The 13,744-nt window shown below is 43.5% G+C and overlaps 1 protein-coding gene across 1 annotated transcript in view; it reads right to left on the bottom strand.

Annotated features, from left to right (window-relative positions):
• The window catches only part of XPO7 (exportin 7), a 4,001,819-nt gene extending 3,988,526 nt beyond the window's left edge, over nucleotides 1–13,293 (bottom strand). Inside the window, exons 1-2 of the mRNA XM_044082110.1 lie at nucleotides 13,189–13,293; nucleotides 12,638–12,731 (exon numbers count right to left, since the gene is read on the bottom strand). Of these exons, the coding sequence (XP_043938045.1) occupies nucleotides 12,638–12,731; nucleotides 13,189–13,293 (199 nt within the window). The remainder of the gene's footprint in view (nucleotides 1–12,637; nucleotides 12,732–13,188) is intronic.
• Nucleotides 13,294–13,744: the final 451 nt, after the last annotated feature.

Here is a 13,744-nt window from a genome sequence, read left to right as displayed (position 1 = left end):
ATTTTTGGGAATTTTCCATTGAAAAAATTTAAAAGAATTCTTAAAAAGCCTTTTTTCCAACCGATTCTAAATAATAATCCATTTAAAATTGGGGGCCCAAAAATTCCCCCTTTTGAAGGAAAATTAATAAACCAAGGTTTTTTAAAAATGGGAAGGAAAATTAATTTAAAACCCCCGGGGAAATTCTTTGTTTGGAATAGGGTTTTTTGGGTTGCCATTGAAAATTTTTTTTGCTTTGGGTAAAAAAAGCCCTTTCTATGGGGCCTCTTTTCCTTCTAAGGAAAAATGGCTTTTAAAACCTTTTCCTTAGGGCCCAACCCTTGAATTTCCCCTTTTTTTGGTATTTTTTCAACAAGGTTTGGTTTGAAAAGGGGAACCCTTAAATTTCAACAGTGGAAAAGGGAAATTTATTTAAAAACCTAGGGGGGGGTTTAAAAAAAGGGTTTCCCCCCATTTTGGGTGCCTTTATTAAGAATTTCCATAATGGTTTTTCTTGGGGTTTATTTAATTTACATTTTTTACATTTATTTTTAACTTAAAATTTTTTGGAAAATTTTTTGAAGGTTTTTTAAGGGATTTTATCAAATTAAAAAGGGGTTTTATTAAATTTAAAGGGAAATTTAGAATGCCCGCCGTTTGAAATTTTAAAGTTTACGGGTTAATACACAAACTGTTTTTTTTTTTTTTTTTTTTTTTTTTTTTTTTTTTTTTTTTTTTTTTTTTTTTTTTTTTTTTTTTTTTTTTTTTTTTTTTTTTTTTTTTTTTTTTTTTTTTTTTTTTTTTTTTTTTTTTTTTTTTGTCGCGGGTTTTTAAAGCTTTTTTTTAACGTTTTTTTTTCCACAAAATTTTAAACTTTCTTTTTTTTCTTTTTTTTAAAAACCTTTTTTTTGTTGGGGGTTTTTTGGGCCCCCTTGCCGGGGGTTTTGAAGGAGTTGTTATTTCAGCTTTTTTTTAAGGTTTTAAAATTCGGGGGTTAGAATGTCCAGACTCTGTTCTGAAGATACACAGTTTGGACAAGAGTTAATTAACTTACAACATAGTTTTATTAATAGGGGTTATCATGAGAAAGAAGTGAGGGCTATTTGCTCTAATACGTTCAAGTTCAGGCACACTAGGGGTAAACCCTATTATTCTGAATGAAGTGAGGTAATTGATAATAAGCTGAATACAAATTCCAAGGTAGTAGTGACTCTACCATATAGCACCAACATTGCATTGGTTCAACAAGTGATTATGAGTAACTGGAATATGCTTCTAGTCGATGATAAAACTAGAGCAATTGTTGGCAATTGTCCGACGTATGCATATAGAAATTTAAAGAATCTTAAACAGCTTTGTTTTCCTAACCTGAGTCTAACTAATGAAGTAGGCCTATTAACATTGAACTTTGGCACCAAGAAATGTGGCCTTTGTGCACAGTGCCACAGTATAGATGAATCCAGGTATTTTAGACATCCGGATACGGGTAGGTTATGGGTAATTCGTTGTAGTTCTGATTGTGGAACTAGGAATGTTGTATATGTTGCTCATTGTAAGATTTGTTTTAAGTTCTATGTGGGTAAGACGAACAGAACTTTGAGGGAGCGTATGAGGGATCATCATTATTGCCTTACTAGAGGGGAAATATATAGTGCTTTAGCAAAACATTCGCTTTCCTTAGGAGCTGAACATGAATTTCTTTTTCAGGTAGTGCATGTTCAACAGGTTAATGTTAGAAGAGGGGATATCATTAATTTAACGGAAGCAGCTGAATCGAAGTGGATACTTCGATTAGCAGCACATAGGGGCAGGGGTTTAAATGAGTGTGTTCCCCTCAAACCCTTTCTTAAAGCTAGACCAATCAAGTGAAGTAATTTCCATGATATGGTCTATTGCTATGGGTTTATTAATTCATCATGTATTTATGCAGTTTATTATAATCTGTACTTGTGTTTGATTTTAATGAAGTTCTAATGAGAGTTTTTATCAATTAACACAGTTTTATTAATTAATTGATGCTAGTTGTGATGTATATAAGCAGCACATGTTTGAATTTTAAAATGTACGTCTGATGAAGCGGAAGCTGTTTGTCCGTGAAAGCGCTAACGTTCCACATTAAACTTCTATCTGTTACCTGGTGGTGTTGCATTGCGATTTTGAAGGGAGTTGTTATTTCAGCTTGAAGTTATTCGTTAAACGGATTTGTGACATACTAACTGGTTTGGATTGATTTTGAAACGCTACTTGAAGAAATGCTACTTTAACTTGCTGTTTGAGATAGCGTTGCCTGTCTGAAAGCCATCAGTACGTTGTTTTGAGACAACGCTGTTTTCTTTAACAGTATTGAACACGCTGTTTCTGTCACATTGTCGCCTTGAGATCAAACTTGCTTGAGAGGTAATCATCACGCTGTTTCTCTACATTTGGGGCTGATTCGTTTGTATTTATCTTTGTGACTGGGACTTATATATATATATATATATATATACACACACACACACACACACACACACACACACACACACACACACACATATATACACACGCACACATACACACACACACATATATATATAGATAGATATAGATATATAGACAGATATATATATATATATATATATATATATATATACATACATACATACATATTATATAAATAAAATCGTTATCAAAGAGGACCAGTCAGGAATTCGTGGCACCCTAGTATTTTGGGCTCAAAACCAGTAAATACTGAGAAATTCGGAATGGTTGAGGAAGTATAGAGTGGAGCATTTCTCCCCAGGCCTGTGCTGAAAATTGGCTTTGTTCCAAGTTGGAATTTCCTGGAAAACACATTTTAAATAAATTCTAGATACCCCAAGCATCACTTTACCTCAATCATCTCATTGCATTTCTTCAGTTTCTGCACATTCAAAAGCCTGTCTTTTTGTGAGCTTAGTCAAGCTGACTTATGGTTTAGGCATGTGGAAGGTGTCCTGAAGATTTAAGAGCTGGCCAGCTGTTGTATCCCTGGCAGTATATAACCCATACAGCTAAAGATATTGCAGCAGTGACTAATAAGATACACATGGGGAAGTTCCCAAAGGGATCTTAAACAAGTCTGGAAGATACAATCCGCTAATGCAGGCTGTTGAAAAGATTTGAATGTGCAAGTCCTATAGACAGCACAAAAGACTGAACAACTGACAATGTGACTGGAGTTTGACTAAGCCCCTCCCATCAGGGGAAGCCCATCTACCACAGAGTCTCAGATGAGGGGACTCTGAGCTCTGGAAAGCTACAAATGCAGATGGTTGTGCCAGCACAGACCCCATACTCCACTGAGGCAGTGTGAATGATTAACAGTGGTTCTAGCAAAGCCAGTCCTGGATCTTGAGAGAGAATACAGTTTGTTATGCCTTGTAATGGTATGTACAGAGGACCATCTTGCTGCCCCTATAATGTTTCTATAGTCCATCAATTTTCAACATGCCACAGAAGACAAGGCCTTCATACAGTGCACCTTCACACCGCCTGGAACTGGTTTACAGCAATAGGTAAAACAAAAGGTTATAGCACAGGACAATCATCTTGAAACTGTCCGTTTTGACATGATTTGGCCTTTTTTAGACCCAACTTAAGAAAAATAGATAGTCAGCTTTTCTAAAGGACTTAGTTCTGTCAAAACAGTGCATGAGCTGCCTATGCACATCCAAAGAATATATAACCCTTTCTCCCTGGTTCTGAGGGTCAGGGTTCAATCAGGCAATCTATCTCCTTGTTTTCTAAGGAGCATGAACAAAGGATTTGTTCTTAATGAAAACCTTTTCTGGTCACATGAACAGGGTCACCACCATGAGATCTTGCAGCTCAGATACTCTTCCTACAGATTTCAGGCAGATGAGAAAAACAGTTTGCCATTTAATGAACCTTAAAAATGTTTGATTTGCAGTTTCAAATGGAGAAGTGGTTAACTTCTCCATAGAACATAAGACCCCAAGGAGTGTTCTGCTTGTGTGTTGGCTTGAGGTGCAACAACATTCAGAAACTGTTTTACTAAAAAACACTGAAGCCAGAAGTGGAGGATTCTTGGGCAGGCATGATGAAATATCTGCAAAATGTACCTTCCAGAAGAGTATGAAAGGCCAGAGGATAGAAACTTTCACAAATATTTGAGCACAAATGACATATAATATCCGATAGGACCCTGGTTATCAGCTGGAATATCTCTTCTATTTGCCACTATAATTTTTTCTAGTATCAGGTTTTCTTGCTCCTTCAGTATCTGCTGCACATCATCTGAAAAAGGTGAGTAAAAGGTACTGGAACTGAATCATCCAGGCAGTCAGTTGAAGTTTACGATGCATCACTTTTCCTGTCCTGTGTGAGTAGGGTCCAGTTTGTGAGTAAGCTTGCAGACTGACCTTGGCCAACTGCATAAGAAGGGTGAACTACTGCTGCCTGGGCCAGAAGGGGGTCACCAAAATTTCTTCTTAACCTTCCTAATTACCTTGGACAGCAGTGCAAAGGGTTGGAAAGGATACAAGTACATTCATGTACAAGGGAAAGAAATTAGAAGTTATGTACTCACCATAACGTTCCATCTGAGTAGGTACTTCATTTGTCTGCAACCTGTGGGTCTCGGATCCGACCGGCAGCTTTCCAAGCTTCAAGATCCGAGCTCCTACCTCCTCCCCTCTACCCACAATCCCCTGTCACCACCACACTACCTCAGATCGGTTTTGCTGTATCACCTGAAAAAACCTGTAAAAAAAAGGTTCAGATATTCTCAAGAATCATAAAGATCCTAGAAACCCGATACAGGTTAGGGGGATGGCAGGGGGGGGATGGTTGCAGACAAATGAAGTACCTACTCAGATGGAACGTTATGGTGAGTACATAACTTCTAAATCTGAAGTAGTTACTTCATTTGTTCTGCAACCTGTGGGACAGAGTCCCCAGCTACCTAAACAAGAAACCTGAGTGGTCTATGGGAGGATATTCCAAAGCACCGCAGAGCCAAAGGATGCCCTGCTTCTAGATATCATGTCCAGCTTATGAGAAATAAACGTATGAGCAGAAGACCAAGTGGCTGCTGAACATATGTCGTCCAACGGCATCCTGGACCAGAAGGCTGCAGAAGTTGCGATGGACCTTGTGGAATGTGCACGGATTTTGAATGGGGTTGTTTTGCCTGTTGCCTTATAAGCCTGAGAAATACATTGACAAATCCAATTAGCCAGTGTCCCTTTGGATATAGGTTTTCCCATGAATGATGGAGCAAATGACACAAAAAGTTGATCAGCCTTACGAACATCTTTGGTCTTGTGAAGGTAAAAACGTAACTGTCTATGTATGTCTAGTGTATGCAACATGTATTCTCCCTTATTTTGAAAATTTTTGAAAAACACTGGCAGATTGATAGTCTGATTGATTTTTGCCACAGATGCCACTTTTGGTAAGAAAGACGGGTTAGTCCTGAGAGACACTCTGTCATTGTGGAAAATAAGATAGGGAGGTTTCATGCACAAAGCTTGGAGCTCTGAAACCCTTTTAGCAGAAGTTATGGCTACCACGAATGCCGTTTTCCAGGACAGAAATTTAAGGGGTACAGAAGCTGCAGGTTCAAACGGAGGTTTCGTTAAGGCTTGCAGAACAAAGGTTAAGTCCCAAGGGGGAGTCACGGATTTCACTGGTGGCTTGAGAAGGAAAACGCCACGCAAGAATGTCTTACACAATTTTGTAGATGCTAGAGATCCTAATCAGTCTCCCACATCAAAATGGGATATTGCTGCCAACTGTACCGTTGATGCACTGGTCCCTTGTTCAAAAATCATGAACAGAAAATCCAAGACTGTAGGAATCGGAACAGTAAATGGGTTGAGACCTTGGCTGTTAGCCCAGATAGAAAATCGTTTCCACTTACTATTATAGATTTCCTGGTGGACTGTTTATGAGCCGCTACCAGAATAGCTTTCACTGGTGACGAGATACCAGGAGTCCTTGCCATTAGTGGAACTGGATCAACCAAGCCGCAAGCTTGAGGTTGACCAGGTTCGGTGTTGGGCACCCCGTTGGGTGCAATATCAGATCTGGAATGGGATCCAGGATTAAAGGGGGGGGGAGGGGACTGTGAGACCGCAGGTATGGAAACCAGATTTGACGAGGCCAGAATGGGGCTTTGAGGATAAATTTTGCTCCCCAACCGTGCGGCTTTCTGAATGAACTTCACCATGAGCGGAAGCGGGGGGTAAGCATAGAGTAGACCGGGAGGCCAAGCATGAATCAGAGCGTCTCTGGGGCTCTCCCCTTCTGGGGGAAGAATTGCGAAGAACTCGCTGCATTTTGTGTTTTGGGGAGTAGCAAAGAGATTGCAGCGAGGCCAACCCCACTTGTGGAAAATTTTCTTCGCAATTTTCGGATTGAGAGACCACTCGTAAGGACTGAGAATTACTCGACTCAATTTGTCCGCCAGAATGTTGGATCGTCCCGGAATGTGCGTTGCTATCAGAAAGCGGTTGGTGGATATCGCCCATTCCCAAACTCTCATGGCTTCTCGACAAAGAGGGTAAGATCTGGTTCCCCCTTGTTTGTTTATATACCAGACCACTGACATATTGTCCGTCTGTATTGCAATCGTTCCTAGAGGTAGGTGGTCTTGGAGAGCCTGCAACGCTAGAAGCACCGCCCTCATCTCCAGAACATTTATGTGCAAAGCGGTCTCCGACGAGGTCCACGTACCTTGGACGTTTCTGCCCAAACAATGCCCCCCCCCACCCTAGGTGAGAAGCATCCGTGGTTAACGTGACCTGGGGGGGGGGGGATCACAAAGGGTCTCCCTTGCCTGAGTTCTGGGGAGTGAAGCCACCACAGGAGGGATTCCGTGCAAACTCTGCTCAGGGGGATAGGAGTGTTCAATGGGTGGAGTAACAGTGACCACTGAACTTGGAGTGTCCACTGTAATATACGCATCCTTAGGCGAGCATGGAGACAGAGGCCAATAGCCGCTGCCATCGACCCTAGTGCCCTCAGGACTAACTCCGCCGGCGGAGCTTTGGTGCGAAGAAGAGCCAAAACTTGGAGTGAGAGGCTGGACAGCCTGTCCAAGGTCAAGAAGGCCCGAGAAGATCGGGAATCTAGCCTGGCTCCTATGAAATCTAATGCTTGCACAGGATGAAGAAAAAAAAAAGTATGTTGACTGAGATGCCCAAGCTGTCGGCAAAAGACAGCACATAGTCTCTCGCGATACAAAGTTGATGCCTGTTGGTTGCTGTGAGGAGCCAGTCATCTAGGTACGGAAAGACCCTTATGCCCTGAAGCCTCAGGTGGGCCGCAACCACTGCCATGACTTTGGTGAACACCCTGGGGGCTGAGGTGAGTCCGAACGGAAGGACCCTGAACTGGTAATGACTGGCCCCTAGTCAGAAGCAAAGGAACCTCCTGGACAGTCTGTCCATTAGGATGTGGTAGTACGCGTCCTTGAGGTCTATAGAGCACATCCAGTCATTCTCCTGCATTAAGGGGAGAATAGATTGTAGAGTGACCATCTGGAATTTTTCTTTGGGAACAAACATGTTCAGGGCGGACAAGTCTAGAATGGGCCTGAGGTCCCCTGTCTTTTTTGGCACTAAAAAGAACCTTGAGTAGTAGCCCAATCCGGATTGATCTGGGGGGACCCGCTGAATGGCTCTTTTTTCTAACAAATTTGAAATTTCTACGGTCGCCGCCTCTCTTTGATTGGGTGGGACATCGGGGAGGCGACCACATGAGGGAGGGTGAAATAGGAAGGGAATTTTGTAGCCTCTGGATATAATTCGGAGCACCCATTGATCGTTCGTGATGGACTCCCACATTGACAGGTGCTTCGTTAAACGCCCCCCGACTGTCTCCAGAGCTGGACAGTCTGGTAAGCCCTGAGGGCTGCTGCGCGAGTCTCTTGGAAAAAGGCTCCCTAGACCCGAAGTTACGCGGTCCCCCTCTGCCTCTGGGCCGGCGTCCACCTTGCCCTCCTCTGCCTCTGGAGGGCACGGAGTCCGAAGCTGGATAGGATTGCTGAGACTTGCGGAACCACAGCTTCTTTTGCCCCCTCTGATTCCTTGAGAAGGAACGTTGGGGGCTTGAGAAGCGGACTCCGACGGCAGACAGCATTTTCCCATCCTTCTTGCTTTGGACTATCGCGTACGGTCTTGCCAAAAAGGGAAGAACCGTCAAAGGGTGCGTTTGCGAAGGACGCCTTGAAAGGTTCCGCGAAATTACAAAGACGGAGCCAGGCATGACGTCTCAAGACAACACCTGCTCCGCTGGCCCTTGCGGTTCCCTCTGTAGCATACAACAGTAGCCGCATGGACGTATTTGAAATGGACTTGAGTGGCCATGCGTGTCGAGAACACGGTTTTGTCCTCGACCAACATGGACTCAGGAGGAGCTGCAGTGTATTCCTTGATCAAATCCCGTTGCAGCCTGATGATATGCGCCATATAATTCAGCGCCCTCACAGAGAAGGTTGCTGAAGCAAAGGTCCGCTTCCCTATATGGTCCAGCGCCCGGGACTCCTTGCCCGGCGGGTGTACCGTGGAGCTCTCCTGGGAGAGTTCTCTTTTAGTGGCAGCAGCCACCAACATGGCATCAACTGGAGACCCTTTGGCCCAAGCCTGCCTGTCTGAAGGGGGGCTAAGGATTTTATCCGGTCGACGTGGGATAGGCTCCACGGTGTCGGGTTCCTGCCAAGCCCTGGCATTCAGGAGATCTACCAGGGGATCTGCTGGTGGGGACACCGCTTCAAACGCCTCCAGAAATACGGACTCATCCGAGGAAGGTTTTTGGGCAGACCACCCCCCCCTAATACGCAACATTTCCATGATGTCTCCAAAGGAGACATCCTCGGGGGGTGACCTTGGGGAACCCTTCCCTTTCCTCTAAGTCCGTATCTGTGGTGACGGACTCGGGGGAGTCCATGTGCCTCCTTTTACACGTCCATTTACGAGGCACCTCCTCTGTGGGACTATCAGAAGAGGGCTCGTCAATGGCCTCTTGATCCTCCGAGGGAACCAACTGGAGGGTCTCAGCAGGCTGTCCCGATGTAAGGATGATGGAAGTTAGGCTCGTATGCAGTGGGGGGGGGGGGGCGGAGGGATCCAAAGCCCGAGTCGGGGACCTGGAAGACCTAGACAGTACCCTCTCCACTACCTCAAACGCCGAGAGAGAACTACTCTCTTCCGGCCCCGAAAGCAGTCTCCTCGGCTCCGAGATAGGGATCGGGGTCGGAGCTGAAGCCATCGGATCCGAAAGGGAGGTGCTCTCCGACACAGGCGGTGCAGAAGATGCACCTGCTCCCACTGATCCGACGCCCAGCCCACGGCCCCGAGAGCTCAGATCTGAGATACTCGAGGGCATGGTCGGCGTTGAGAAGGCTTGGGCCACCGGCGACGACAAAACCCCGGCTCCGAAAGGGCCTGGATCCGTAGACTCCAAAACCCGGATCCAGGCTGAAGGAGAAATCGGGGCAAATATTGAAGCTGCACCCCCCCCCCTGTGGAGGGGGGGGGCAGGAGCACCCCCATCTGCATTTGGGTCTGCAAAAACCGACGCATCATCCTATCCATGTCTGCGTTGGAGAGAGACCTAGTAGATCTAGAGGAGGTCGTAGAGGCAGGTCTGGAGGGCCGCCTCGACGACCTCGAGGGTGATAGGAGCTCCTCCTCCAGCTCTGGTGAGAAAGAAGGAGATCGGAGCCGAGAAGGAGAAGGTCTGGACACCCTCGGAGGTGATTTAACAATTTTTGAAGGCGGAGCCGAGGGATGAGGCTCGGCTCGCCTTTTGTGTCTGTGCTTCTCCCTGTGCTTATCCCTAGAAGGAGAAGACTGAACTTCGTTCGTACTCAAGGCAGTAGTGGGAGGTTGAGTCCCAGCCAGAGTCGAGGGAATCAGGGGTGTTGAAGCTACTTGGGTAGCCTGCACCTTGGAGGGAGAGGAGGAAGAGGCCTCCTCCGGGGGAAGCAATCCCGCCAGAATAAGCCTGTTCCTTCTGTCCCTCACAGCCCGGGGGTTGAAGGCTGCGCAAACCTGGCAGTCTGAAGACAAATGGACAACCCCCAGACATATAACGCACTGAGTGTGGCCATCAGCTGGGGAAAGCTTATGGCCACACCCAGTGCACTTTGAAAAAATAGCTTTATGGCCTTCAGCCATTTTTCTGACACACACACACTCACACGCCTAAACACCTAGGGGAAGGGTTTGAAAAAAATAAAAAACGCAATCCTGAAAACAAAAAGGGCAGAGAAACACTCAATACTCTCCTTTTTAAGTTTTAAAGTTTTTAGAAAAATTTCTGAAAGAAAATTATTCACTTCCCTGTCTAAGCTCAGGAGCTCTTCTCAAGATGCTTGTTATTCAAGCCGCGGCAAAAACGATCTGAGGTAGTGTGGTGGTGACAGGGGATTGTGGGTAGAGGGGAGGAGCTAGGAGCTCGGATCTTGAAGCTTGGAAAGCTGCCGGTCAGATCCGAGACCCACAGGTTGCAGAACAAATGAAGTAACTACTTCAGATAGACGGTTTTCCAGATCTGTATAAGGAGCTGCAAAAGTGACCCATATGGACCCACATCCTTGAAATGAGAAGGGACCTCAGATGCTACTATTGCATCATATGGGTCCCCAAAACACTTTTAATCACTTCTGGGGGGGGTAAGATGACAGACAGCTGGAAAATGCTATAACAGTATGACATATGGCTTCAAGTCTCTTCTGATTCAGTTAGTTTTGTAGGGAGAACTCTCCCTTCTATAATGTGCTGTGTATAACTGATAAACCTTAAAACAATATGGTGCTCTTAGCCTAAACAGGAAACACAAATCATGTTTCACAGAGAAGGAGCCACCTCAAAATATCCTTCTAAATCATAGCAAATACAAGTTTTCCTCAATGTGATACTTACTTGTCCAAGCTTGTTGAGCAATCCAAAATGCGTAGGACAAAGGAAGCATTCAAAACAGTGAATATGCCAACTGTGCAAACAAAGACTTAAAATCATGCACGCAGACATCAGTTTTACATAGGGATCGACCTAACATCCCTGAGGGGTTAGACATATGGCTGGCCTACAGAAGGAAAGGTATATACCTCTAGAACTCAGACTATGCATTAGGCCTTATGCAACTCACATTCTATAAGTAAGGAATAGAGCAACAGTGAACTACATAAACGTTAACAGAATCTTTAAAAAAAAAAAAAATTCTCTTGTGTAATTAAGGTTAAAACTAAAGATGTGATGAAGCCTTAAGGTTCTGGACATGTTTTGTCCAGCTTTGCTCCTCCTTCGTGTCTTTCCATTTGGAGGTATTGCATCTCCAATTACCTTCTGTTTTCACTTTACTCTAGAAAAGCCTGCGGATATCCAAAGTCACCACAAATGTTCCTCCACCCCCAGTGGGGGAGGATACAAGATGAAGGTGATGCCTTGCCCAACACCCCACCCCATGTCAGAAACAATGCAGCTTTTCTTCTCCTGAAATTACAGATGTGTCTGCACAGCCTTCACTCAATCACAAGACTCTAAGGTGCTAGAATCTGTTAACTTGGACAGCTGCCTTCACCAAATCACAAGACTCTGAGGTGCTAGAATATGTTACCTTGGAGCTTCTACGGATATCTACACAGTCAGTGACAAGAGACTGCCTAACCCTGCAGTTAGGACTCTTTCCAGCATAGACCCCCTTCTCTTGATGTGAGCCTGTTCGAGAGCGCTATGAAAAGAGAGCTCACTCTACAGGCACCACCAGCTTCTTTAGGAGCTGTTGGGTAAAAGTAAACAAGTTCTCAGAGGGAGCTCAGCATGGCAAACAGTTCAATTAAACGTACAGTACACACCAGCAGCCTGGCCAGAGGATCAACCAATTACTTATCTGCAAAGATGGATTCCTTCTCTCGTCTGCAGGGTGGGGAACCTTCTCTTAAGTGAGCTGGTCCCATTCAGCACATTTTGTACATACAGTGGACTAAAGTAGAGCAAATGGTCCTGGGCTGGCTTGGAAGGATGGCAGAAAAGTTGCCACCCTACAAAGTACATTGTGTAAAGCTTCCATAGCCAGCTATTCCAATGATCTAGAGTTCTGAGAGAAAACCATCACCACGTCAAGTCCCCATCACACCTTGTGGCACATTATCTTTTCCAATATAAATAGCACTGCTGACATGTCAGAGTCGTGTTTTTTTTTTTGTACTCCTGAATTTATGCTTGTAAATGCTGAACACTGTACTAACAATAACACTTCAGTGCACCTCAGCAACAGGAATAAAATGAATAACAAAGTGCATTCTGACCTTAACACATTCAAGGGTGCAACTTTTAAAAAAAAATCCACTACAGACACATATTAAAAAAAATATATCTAAAAGGAATATAACAGCATTTGCAACAAACATTTCAAAAATATATCATTTGTGCCTGTCAAAGTCCTGTATGCCTAATTTTCCTGACATTTACAAACCAAAACATTAATGTTCACCTAGTAACAACACTGTTTTAAGATACTATACTATTGCTACTCCTTAAAATATTTAGTCCACACCTATGTTATGCATTACCATTTAATTTCAGGCATTACACATTTTATTAACTTCCACTATCTAAAAATTATTCAATGTATTAATCATCAACTCAAACACACTGCCAGTACTTACGGATGTCGATGCGTTGTTCCAGTGGTAGAGGATTGTTTGTGCGTGATACAAGCTTTGTAAGGCAAGTAGCTGCCAGAAGCTGGGAATATGATGACTGAAAAATGGAGAGAGCATACTGGATTAAAATACACTACTCTAGAATATGTTTTCACTGGCTACTATCCAAAAAATGAATTTGGGTATCCTCTACAAAGGACATGAAACAAAACAAACTGTTCACTGTTATATATGTACTACAAAACAGCAACAAAATACTGTGGAAAACGCATTATGTCATTGGTACCAAAAATGCATTTCTTTACACATATACAAGAGTTTTGTACAACCTGCAACAATAAGAGTTGCAATTACTTCAATAATAGGCTCCCACATTAAAGATATTCTACAAGAAACAGAACTGATACAGTAATAATGGCCTCATTTTAATGTCAGTACAAGCAGCATCCTGTAACTTGGTAAAATGTCTAATTGTGCTCAACATAAAAGCTGAAATCATAAAAATAATAGCATCACTAAAGATCTATGGACAACAGCAGACAGTTTAAACTTACATTAGTGTGCAACTGGCAAAGACAGAAAAGCTTATTCAGAAGCAGAACTGACGGTATGTCATCAAGTGCCCTAAGATCCCCAAACTGGTGCAAAAGCAAAGTCATCTGCTGTAAACTGTGGTAAGCTGCTTGCTACTAAAGTAAAAAGCAGCTTGCTATGGTTAAATCACCACACACAGTGTGATACTTGACTGCAAACCCAAAATCATATCTTTTCTGCATCCCAGTAACTCTGAAGGGTACATCTAAACACTTCAGGCAGATCACAGCACCACTTTAAAACTCAGTGACTGAAAGTAATACTGCACTCTAAAATTTTAAACTAACCAACCTCATAAAAAAAATGTTTACACACTAACAAAGTCACAAGGATGGAAAACCTGAAGTTTTAAGAACCTGTTGTGTTATTTATTTATTTGCAGGTTATCTAGAAGTGAAATCTGTCTTTTTTTTTTTTAAACAATGGTTGACCTGGTGCTATCTGAAAGCTGGGGGAGCAAATATCAGACCAGGGATCCCAATTGATCCCAACTGAATAACCAACACCAAAGGATTG

This window comes from Protopterus annectens, chromosome 9.part0 (genome assembly GCF_019279795.1).
Source record: "Protopterus annectens isolate FY-2018-M chromosome 9.part0, PAN1.0, whole genome shotgun sequence".
Lineage (NCBI taxonomy): Eukaryota > Metazoa > Chordata > Ceratodontiformes > Protopteridae > Protopterus > Protopterus annectens.
This window is presented reverse-complemented; position numbering and strand designations above follow the sequence as displayed.